The sequence below is a fragment of the Primulina huaijiensis genome, chromosome 3, assembly GCF_012295235.1.
Source record: "Primulina huaijiensis isolate GDHJ02 chromosome 3, ASM1229523v2, whole genome shotgun sequence".
Classification (NCBI taxonomy): Eukaryota; Viridiplantae; Streptophyta; class Magnoliopsida; order Lamiales; family Gesneriaceae; genus Primulina; species Primulina huaijiensis.
The window spans coordinates 6,149,704-6,161,235 of record NC_133308.1 but is presented as its reverse complement, the minus strand read 5'-3'; the positions used below and the strand labels follow the sequence as shown (position 1 = coordinate 6,161,235).

Here is an 11,532-nt window from a genome sequence, read left to right as displayed (position 1 = left end):
ATGGTTCGATCGTTCTACCAAGTAGGGACAATCATTGCACCCAACATTTGTTGAGTAAATGTTATATGCGTCCGAGTTCTTCACCTTGAGATGCACATTTTCTATTTGTCAAGAATAAAGATCGTAGAATGAGAATATGTATTGACCGACAATTGAATAAGTGTATTGTCAAGAATAAATATCCACTCATTAAACTCGTAACCAGTTCCGGACCTCTTCCAAGCCTTTTTTAAAAATTAATAGCGTACAAAAATAAATGGTAGAAAATATTATTTTTATTTAATATTTTGAATTGAGAAAATACATCATACAAAAAAATAAATATAAATGAAACATGATATCTATATTAAACATTTAAAATTTATCACAATTTACTTAAATATGGCCCAACTGCTATTTTATTTTTCTTTTTTAAATCCTAACCGCTTTTGGTTCCGGTTGCATAAGTGAAAAACCACCCTGATCCATTCACTAATGGATTTGGGGCAGTTTTTCGGAACCAGATACTTCGAACCAGTTGCGATTTTAATGAGTCAGATCTGATCCGATTCCGGAATATCGTTTACGCAAAGACTGAGTTGGTTGATTGTAGCTAGCGATATAAACGAACTAAGCCGAGCAGAACAATATCAGGCTCAAGCTCGACTCGTTTAAGATATATATAGGCTTAAACTCGATAAGAGCCTTTATCATGAGGCTCGAGCTCAAGTCGTTTTGAAATTACTAAGCTCGCGAATAGCTCGAGCTCGATTTGTTGATAATTCGTTTATTTTGTTTAATGAGTCCGGCTCTAGCTCAGCTTACTAAACGGGCTTGTGTTCTCGTCAAGCATACGGTTGAGCTCGAGTTTGATATTGATTCAAGCTCGTTAAATATAGAATCAAGCTCGAGCATACAATAGAACGTATCCCTATAAATTAATTCTAAACTCAATCATAAATGAGAAATTCAATCATAAATAACCAAAACAACAAACTTATTAACTAAAAACATACACTCAGTGCATCATTAAACATCCCAAAATATAACATCTATACCAAATAAAATAATACCACCATAATATTTTTGTTTATGGTCCGTAAAAAATTATATGAATTTTTATTTAAAATATGTTTAATATTGTTAGGATTTATTTTGTCCGACAGATAATAAAAATAACGATAATATCAGAATAGGATGTAAAATATTGAATTTGTGTTTAATCAGAATTAAATGTTGTGCCAGATGTTACAACATCTCGGACAACATGCAGCGGAAAATTAAAGTTTGTAACACAAATTTGCTTTAAATAAATACGATGGACAAGATTGAATATGCACAAGTATAAATACTTGTGCGGTGCCTTATGGCAAAAATTAATCACTAGAAAACCACACTGTTTACAAAAACCTATCACTAGTTATTATAACAAAAATCAATTTTCTCAACAAGTTGAGAAAATAAAGCTTTCTAAAACACCCAACAATATTAAAATGTGAATAAGAAAGCAAAAAAAACGCCAACGAAAACTAGAGTTTCAAAAACACTCTTCGGCCAACTTCATCACGGATGTTGTCTGAAGATGTTCCCAACACTCAAGGCAACACTTGCTATCGGCAGTCTTCATGGCAACAGTAACGTTGAAAGTGTTCTTCTCTAAGGTTCAGAACGTGCAACGTGCATGTGTATTATTGAGAAAGAACGGCCAACCCTACAAAGTCCTTGGTCTTCCTTTTTATAGATGAGACCCTTATCTCATAAGAAAATCTGTTAAACAAGGGAAGATAAGAGTTTGTTTAGAAATAAACTCTATTTAAACATTGATATCATATCTCATCAAATCATTAACAAAAATATAATATCTCAATAAATCAAAAATATGCTTAAATATATTTGTACAATTATCTCATTATCTTAAGAAAGGCAAAATCTCATAATACTTTCATACTCAATTTAAATCAATAAGGAAAGACATAATTAGGGAAATATTTTAATTCTATAATTCTAACAAACTCGACAATATTATTTCCCTTCAAATATAAAAATATTTATAGTTCCATAACAATGTCTCTGTTTTATATGAATCTGAAATAGTTTTTTCCCATCTCAAATTTCATTAAATTTGAAATTTTTTTGGTCCATTTATATTTCATATTATATTTTATTAAAGTAAAATTGATGGATAATTCAGTAGAAAATCCGTCATTGATTTACATAAATTTGAGAAACATTTTATTTACTTCTCAAAAATATATCTCTGGAGCCTTGTTTTCTTGTAATTATTTTTATTTTCGTATTTTTGTTCAAGAAATTATTTAAAATAATGAATAAATTTTTTTAGTTTGTTTTTAGTACTTTAACTATTTTTATTGAATAATTTTAATTTTAATTATCAAAATAAACATTCATCGTATATGATTCTAGCTCTTTTTTATACTTTAAATTGAATTGTTATTTCACTTATAAATAAAAATATAAGTACGATCTTAGTAGTTGTGTATTAATTCATTAACAAGTTTTATTTAGATAATAAAATCCGAATTTACTCGATCGGCATGAAATATGGTTTCTAAATAATTTAGTTTGATTTCCAACCATTTTGGCATCTAGTCATTTGGATTATTGTGTGTGAGATATCATTGAAATACTTGACTTCGTCGGATTTCTAGCTTGACTCCATTTAGGTTCCAGCTTGTCAAATATCTCAGTTTGATATCTTGCAACTACACACTAGAAAATATGTTAGAAATACAACAACAAACTTTGCTATCATCAAAATCAAGATTTCTAGCGTTTCCGCAACCCAACAATCTTCCATTTTGTATGATCACAAAACTTAGAAAAAAAAAATTGTCCAACATATTTCTCTCCCTTTTTGTGAGAGTAAAAAAAATTGATTTAAAAAAAAAAACAAAATTATTCGCAAAGTTTTTATCCCCTCAAAATTAAAATTCAATATCCCTCTTTAATTTATAATTAGTTCTCCCCTAAATTTTAGAAACTTTGAAATTGATAAAGGTAGAGGGGCGGATAATAAATGTAAATATTTTCAAAATGATATTTTCAAAATATGCAATGCTCAATTAATAACACAAAAATGTCTCACACATGAATACATGAATCAAACACCTATCTTTAACAAGAATAAGAAAATCAAACTTATAAATTGTAGCCAACACAAAATCAAGACATGCTTGTCAATTCCAAAATTTATAAACATTGAAAGTGTCCTTTATTAGTCATTAAGCACAATCAACAAATGCAAGGGAATTGCTAGCCAAGTTAGCATAAGATGGAATATCTAATTGCCATTTTACACAAATATCATAGAATAAATAAAAATTGGAGTGAGGGTTCCGAGTTTTCTTTATGATATGTGACTAAAATTTGAATATAATCGTCCTTTCTTTGATGAATGCTATATCCTTGAGCTTCTTTTAAAAAAAAAAAAAGCCAACTTTTGGACATGCCTTTCTCTGCAGCAACACTCATAGTCTGAATTCAATGAATAATATTCTTTTTCTCGTGCATGAACAGACTTCAAATTTTATACTGTTGCGATCATCTACAAGTCTGTTTGAAACGCAAAATGAGGTTCATCATTTAAGCAATGGAGCAAGGATTTATAATATTTTCCCAAGGTTGCTACAAGCTATCAGAAAACTCAACTATGCATATATATGTTAAATTCAAAATTTTAAAGATCAAAATCAGTTTCAAATACTCTTTCAAGAACTACACGTTCTGATATAATTTGTTATGATCGAAGTAGAGCTTAGAGGGGGTTGAATAAACTCTTTTGAAAAATTTCTTTAAAAACATGAGTTACAATAGCTCGTTCTTGAAATGGTAAAAAATGAATCGAGCACTGAGAAATGAAATCAAGTTTGGTTCTAAAACCAAACGAAAGAAACTCAAAGTAATCTCTCTTAAACCGATTACACATTTTGTAAAACATTTGAAAAGAATGAAATTTGGATGTATAACAAAGCTTTATTGAAGCATTTTTATCAAACACCCTGTATGCAATATTATTTGAAAAACACTTAAAATACTTCAACTATGGCTACCAAAAACAGTAGCAAAATAAAATAAATATAATAAATAAATAGACACAAATTTGTTGATAGATATTAAGATTAACAACTCATATGTCACCAATTCTTTCTCTTGTAAAGATTCACTAGAAGACTTTGATTTATACAAACTTTTGTATAAACCTATTTCGACTTTGGACTTATCATTTTCCTAATTGAAACTCCTAACACACTCTCGAATGTAGGTCACAACCTCACAATTCGCATACTGTTTAATGCTTTTTGTGCCAAGAATATAAACACAATTTTTAAGGTCTTTGTGTGAAGACTGTAAATGGTTGTGTGTGTGAGAAAATTAATCCATTACAGTGTACATACTCTCAAGCGTATCCTCACACACAAGGTGAACTCGAGCTTGCTAGCTATATAAACAAAAATATTCGCGAACAATAAACGAGCCGAGCTTGCGAATAGACTCGTGAACTCACGAGCCGAATATCCTTAAACTCAAGCTCGAAATTGAGCTTGGCTCGATAATATTAACAAACAAACCCGGATGAGCTTTTTACCGAGCTAAGTTCTGAATAGCTCTTCAGCGTTTTAGTTCGTTTACATTTCTAATTGTAGGCATAGGACATTAGAATGTTACTATCTTATCTGATCAAAGTTTAAATTAGAGATCGTTGTTCATATAATATATAGTTTAATTTCCCATTTATTTACCTCTTCTTCAGCGTACAATTTAATTTATCAATATGGAAGTTGCTTCATTAATCTTTTTAACTTATGTTTTGATTCAGAACTTTGTCGAGAAGAAGAAAGAAAAATAAAATCTAATTAATTTGAGATTCAACTGTTCTCTTGCACATGTAATTGTGTCCGAATCACTTTTTCTTTGTAGTGGAAATCAATTGTTCAAGTTATTATTACTATTTTAAAAATGTAACCGGAGATTATGCTTATTAATTATTGATAAGAGACGGTCTCACGAATATTTATCTGTGAGACGGGTCATCCCTACCAATATTTACAATAAAAAGTAATACTCTTAGCATAAAAAACAATATTTTTTCATGGATGACCCAAATAGAGATCTGTCTCACAAAATATGACCCGTGAGACCGTCTCACACAAGTTTTTGCCTTAATTATTATAATAGTTCTCTTTCAATCCTTTTTTTATAAAGAGAGTACTTTGAAAAAAATTAACAAAAAACACAATTAATATTTTCTATTAGATTCAAAATTATGCTTTTTTATATTTTGATAGTTCTAATTTTGGTATTACTTCAAGGATATAAAATATTAGTATAAATGATCAAAATCGTGAAAAGATAAAAATGCGATATTTCCTTTTTCATATTTGGTCGTATCTAACAAGCCATAGCCGGCCAGACACGTTATATAAGCTTATTAGCCGAAGCCGGCCATCTTAAATAAAATCACCAACTTGGGAATATTCTCAAAATAATTGATCTCAGATTCTTTTATCAAATATTACGATTCTCGGATCACACAATTAGAATTGGGGAACATTTCAAATAGTTTTTCTTAGATATTAGTTTCATATATATATAAAAGAATCTGAGATCAATTATTTTGAGAATATTCCCAAGTTATATATATTAGTTGTATTAATTTCAAGATGGTTTTCAAATTATCTTTCGGCACAAAGCCATATTAATTAGATAAAAATTTATTGATGAAGGTGTAAGGCCCGAGATTTTATCATTTTAATATGAGATTATTTAATTTATGACTTTTGGAATGTTGAGTGAGACACTTGTCTTCATCATGTATTTGATATATAACAATCTCATTTCTCCTTGAGATGAAAAGAAAGCTTCAGGGAATTCTCCAATTTCTTAATTTGCTTAGAATTTGATTTTTACAAGCTCCAGTTATCAGAATTTTGATCCGAGTTCAGTTCTGTACTCATCTCGTCGACAGCTACTACAGGACGTAAGTTTTATTGATTTCTGATATGATTTGACATTAGGGTATTGAAGGAATTGTGATTTGTTTATGATTACGTGTTCTGGAAATACTAGACATCGTAGAATTGAAAACGGATCGAAGAACAGACTGTTTATGCAATTGTTATGATTTTCAGAATTGATATGATTGAGATATACAGATTTGGTATTGAAATTGCGATTATTGATTAATTATGGATTGTATTGGCTATTGGTTATGACTTGTAATTGATATCTCGTGTTGTTGAGTTACCAGGGACATCATTATAGTGTCGTTATGCCGTTGATTTTGAATCAGATTAAGATTGATCAGAACAGATTTGATTTGGATGGTATATTGATATTGTACCTGTCGAATATGTCATTTCAGATTGTAGTGACATCTTTGAATTCAGAACTTCCATTTCTTCAGACCGAGACTACGAAAAGAAAGATATAAACCAATGTTAACCGGGAGATCGACTCGAGTTAGATTTGACTCGATTTTCCCTTAAACCAGATACTTATTTGCTATTGTTTTCAAATATTTGAATTCATTGCATTTATATGCTTGTTCTATTGATTTGTAGAAAGCATGAGTTAGACGATTGATTTAAGACATAGAGTCTTTGGCAGAGGTGCCAGGTCACAAGACGTTTGGTTTATATTGATGTTGCTTAGAATGCAGATCAACTTCTATTGCAAAGATTCGATATAGTGTACCAAAGTCTGGGAATAAGAACGTACCATTATCTAGCTGAGGAGAGTAGATGAGTTGTTGCGTTCTTATTCAACCGGGATCCCTAGACTAGGCCAGATTGAGTCGAGTCAAAGAATGAGAATCCGAGTTTGATTTACTGAATTGTCTCGATTATGTTTCATTGATTCAGTTACATGTTTTTATCGATTATGTTTAGATGCTTTTAATGAATGTATATGATTTTATACAATGCATGTTTCGTTGTTTTATACTGGGAATATATTCTCACCGGAGTTATCCGGCTGTTGTTGTGTTTGTATGTGTGCATGACGACAGGTGGGACTGAATCAGGGTCAAGAAGAGGATGAGAGATCGAGATTAGAGTGGTGATTCCGGACTTTGATGTAGATTTAGTTTCAGCACTTGATGTATATATAGTTGTTGAACCCTAGTTTGAATGTATTTTGTACAAGACTTGTATTTTTATGTTGACATGTATATTAGACTGATTCCATTACGTTCCGCATTTGTATAAAAAAAAATTTTAGAACCAGTTTAATTAATTGATCCATTTATTCTCAAAATAATGATTAAGAAGATGATTAGCGTCTGGGTCCCCACAGAAGGTGCCCAATTGGGACACACATGATATTGCATTATTATCTATATCTATATATACAATTATAAATACATTACTTTGAGTTGTGAATTTACATATATGTCTTTATTTTTATTAAATAATAATAAATACACGTCTCTCTATTTATTTTTTCTATCTATTAATTTGCCACGAATCGTCCCTTGCCCGTGCAACCTATTGGCGCCGACGATTACTCCCCGCCGTCTTTTTAGCCTCGGATTCACATATTTTGTTTATTAAAAGATAATTGTTGTTCATCCATAATTAAAACCACAATCTTGTGCAAATGGTAACACATAGTTATAGTGCATGTTTTTATTTCGGCTTACTATTTAAATTTCTTTTGGTTATTTGGCTCAAGCTTTGAATATATAATTTTCTTGAATCTCTTGGTCATATTATCTTTGTCAAGTAGCTTATGTACATTTTATCTAAACCATTTTATTTATAGCTCTCATCTGATTCTCTTTATATTTCTTTTTTTTTTTGAAAGAAATTCCTATTATTTTTATAGTTAATTGTATTAAAAATTATATTTCTATTTTAAAAGTTATATAGTACAGATATTTTGAATTATTAAATAAATTAGATCATTTCAAATATATTATCAAAATTTTAAAAAAATTTATAAATTTTTATCATATATATGATTATAAAAAAAATTATTAATTTTTTTTGACTTATTTCCTCCTCAATGCCTATCCCCAATGAATTTTTTTAGATTAATGTTTTGATTACTTAGACTTTTAAAGGAAATCAAAAAATTTATTAAGTTATTAATTATAAATATCAAATTAATAAAGGGGACATATTTTTTATTAATTTTAAAGATCGGAGAGAAAAAATATTGAACAAAAATAATAAGGACCACAAAAATTTAAGTGGTAAACTAATAGACCAAAATTATACTCAATATTAGGGATGATAATGAGGCGGGGCGGGTTTTTCCATTCACATCCTCGTCCCCGAATTTCATCCCTACCCCTATACCCGCTCCGATCCTCGTTTTTTCGGGTTCGGAGCGAAAACCGATTCCCCGAGCCAGCGTGGATCAACTTCTCATCCCCGCCTCCATCCCCGTTTCAAAAATATTAATTGGACAAGACGAATGCGGGTTCGGGGATATTATCAAATCAAAACTTATTATTATCAATTATTATTAGTGATAATATTAATATTAATATTATTNTATTTTATTATTGATATTACTTTCGATGCGGGTTCAGGATGGGGATAGTAATCACATACCCGTCCCGAAGTACTTCGGAGATTTTAAAAAATCTCCGAACCCGAACCTAAACCTAAACCCGAAAAAATCGAGGATCCCCGTACCCGTTTCGGGTTTTTTCGGCGGGGCTCCAAACTCGTGGAAAAAGTTGTCATCCCTACTCAATATGGATATTTTTATGTACTTGTGTAAAAAAAATATTATTAACTAAATTGAATGATAGAAAGATTAATATTTTAGTTCAAAATTTTCTTGATCTTTAGGTCAAAAGTTATAATTGTTATCTAAAACACGACTTCTATTTCTTATAATTGTGATTTACCATGTAAAGATTTATACTAAGCGGATGGTTGACATAATGAGGATTGCACTGATGTGGGCGCTAATAGGTCAAACCGTAAAACCCTAAGTATGACAAGTACAATAATTGTTGGGCGTCACAAGAAAACACTTCAAAAGAATCAAAATGAGTTTAAGTTGATTTTGTGCTAAACAATTACTCTTATATACATCAAAGTGATATAAAAGAAGAAATTAAAATGAATTCAAATTTTTTTATGCGAAAAAAATTACTCTTACATCTAATTTACTTAAAATTATTTATAAATTTTTAAAATTTTCTTATGCTTTTTAAAAAAATTTTTTGCTCGAAAAATAAAAGAATTTAAAAATATTACAAATGTCTCATGTTTTATGTCATGTCGAATTTCCATTGATGAATAATTATACAACTTGCAGTTGATTTTATAAGGACGCGATTTATGTATCGAACTTTATAACTTCAAAAAATATCATAAAAATTAGAAATTATGATTGTTGTTAAATAGTATGACCTTATTATTTGTACAATTTTAAGATTTGTGTGATATTAAAATAGCTGTCACAGTGATAGTAAGAATATGGTTCTGATTAGTAGTCACATTAATAAATAATTTTATATTTAGACAAAATATTATAACACTATATACTTATATGTATATCAAACCTAAAACAACTCAATTATGTTAGTATTCAATAACTCAAACAAAAAATAAGATCCAAACTTTATCAAAGTATCGTAAATTGAATTAATAGTTGAAAAATAAAAAATAGTGATAGTAAGGTGATAATTGTTCTTATCATATCATCTTTGTGTATTCCACATGTGCAACTCACATGNTGACCTATTTGTTCGATATAGTGTCGATGATGACCATTGAATTAGTCTTTTATGGCGATGGCTATGCAATAAATTCAACTAGGAAGATATAAAGTTAAATGAATTGAATCATTCTTAATTATTATGCACATAACTTGAATGGTAACAACAAATGCATAATTGTGTTCAGTCAAAATACTTCATCCTCAAGTACAAGCAAATGCGCACATATATACCATATGATCCAAATTGCATGTGCCAAATGTATCGATCCAGACCTCATGCATATATATATATATATGCCAATCGATCTCACCATCATGCATCACCAATAAAAGAAATCAAGAATCGTAAACAAAAGGGCAATGCCTAATCCAGTTAATAATTCTATGAAGATTATAATCACATTGATAATGGGAATACTGGCAGCATCTTCATTTTCTGCAGTGGAGAGTCGTCCAGACACCACTGTGCAATCCCTTATCTGCAACTTGAATTCGTATTCACCAAATGGCCCTTTTGCCAGCAGCGTGGCTTATGTTTTAGCGGATCTAACGAACGTTACGCCTTCGCAGCAAGGCTACAATTACTACACAGTCTCTCCTTTCAAACCCATTGCTTATGGACATGCAACTTGTAGTGTAAAGCTGGGAAATTCGGAGTGCGTCAGTTGCTTGATTGCTGCACGAGGAGATGTGTCCAGATTCTGTGCTAATCGCATCGGTGGCCAAGTTACGATGGTTGATTGTAGCATGAGGTACGAGAACTATGCGTTCGCGTAGATTTGGCACGACTGGCATCGACCCAGAAACAATGTTTTTTGCTAAATAATATGTTCCGAATATGTTTTGAGTTGTTTGAATTCACGTTGTGTTCCTTTTCCCTATATATTTCTCATGTACTTTGATATGCACACCATATGGTGCTTTGTTCGTGCGTTGTGTTTAGTAGCTGGGGTATTGTATCTCATTTCTTTGACATTTGAATCGTGTGGGCTTAGCTTATAAATGCACAATCTTATGAATTATATTGTATTTACTGTTACCGAAATTGCTAATATCAGAATTGTAGAAGCAAGCTCGTAAAGACAAAGCAATAAACAGAACAAGTATACTGTTGAAAATATGAGTATCGTATATGTAAGAAAAAAACCAACCGAGACTTGTAGCAAGTAAGTTTCTTTAAAACAGATTTGGCACCTCCGGTATGTGCTTCGAAGATTTAACCGGGCGACTGTTTCCAAGGAGTAGTGATTTTGCACAAACCACCACACTGGCGAACAAAAGAGTACTACATGGGCAGCCGAAGCACCAACAGTCAGTTAGATAGAGCACCAACAATCAGGCATGTGAAAAATCTCACATGACATGTGGAAAGTCTCTTATGAGGGAAAAGAATTGTAAAAGGTGGCATAACCTATGCTAGGCGATTTTAGTTTGGATCGATCCGACATTCAACTCACCTAGGTTGCGCTAGTATTAAACTGATTAAACCGATATCATAGGTATAATTATTTTTGTGTCAGACATTTTATAATTTATACTTTTTATATTGGTCTTTAAACATATCTTAACAAAAATATTAGGTTTAAACAAAAGTTCAATTTTATTATTATAAGTCATAAATCATTATAATTATTTCACAACTTATTATTTTATTTTATTGAGTGTTTGAGGCGTTAAAATAATAAAAGAAAAAACCAAATTTTTTTAAAAAAGTATCGATTATTTCGGTTACTGGGTAACCGAAAAAACTGATATTTTATGGCTTCGGTTTAATCGGTTTTAATGGCTCGGTTGGTAAAAAAATTCATTTTGTTTGGTCTCGTTGTTTTCAGTTCGGGCGATTCGATCGGA

The 11,532-nt window shown here is 30.6% G+C and overlaps 1 protein-coding gene across 1 annotated transcript; it reads left to right on the top strand.

The window, feature by feature from the left end:
* The first annotated feature begins 10,041 nt into the window (after nucleotides 1-10,041).
* Nucleotides 10,042-10,458, top strand: LOC140972122 (antifungal protein ginkbilobin-like protein). Its single transcript, XM_073434588.1, has one exon. The coding sequence runs from the start codon at nucleotides 10,042-10,044 to the stop codon at nucleotides 10,456-10,458; it is 417 nt and encodes a 138-aa protein (XP_073290689.1).
* The last annotated feature ends 1,074 nt before the right edge of the window (nucleotides 10,459-11,532 follow it).

Coding starts and splice junctions, on each gene's coding strand:
- LOC140972122 (XM_073434588.1), top strand. CDS start 10,042: ATGCCTAATCCAGTTAATAATTCTATGAAGATTATAATCACATTGATA.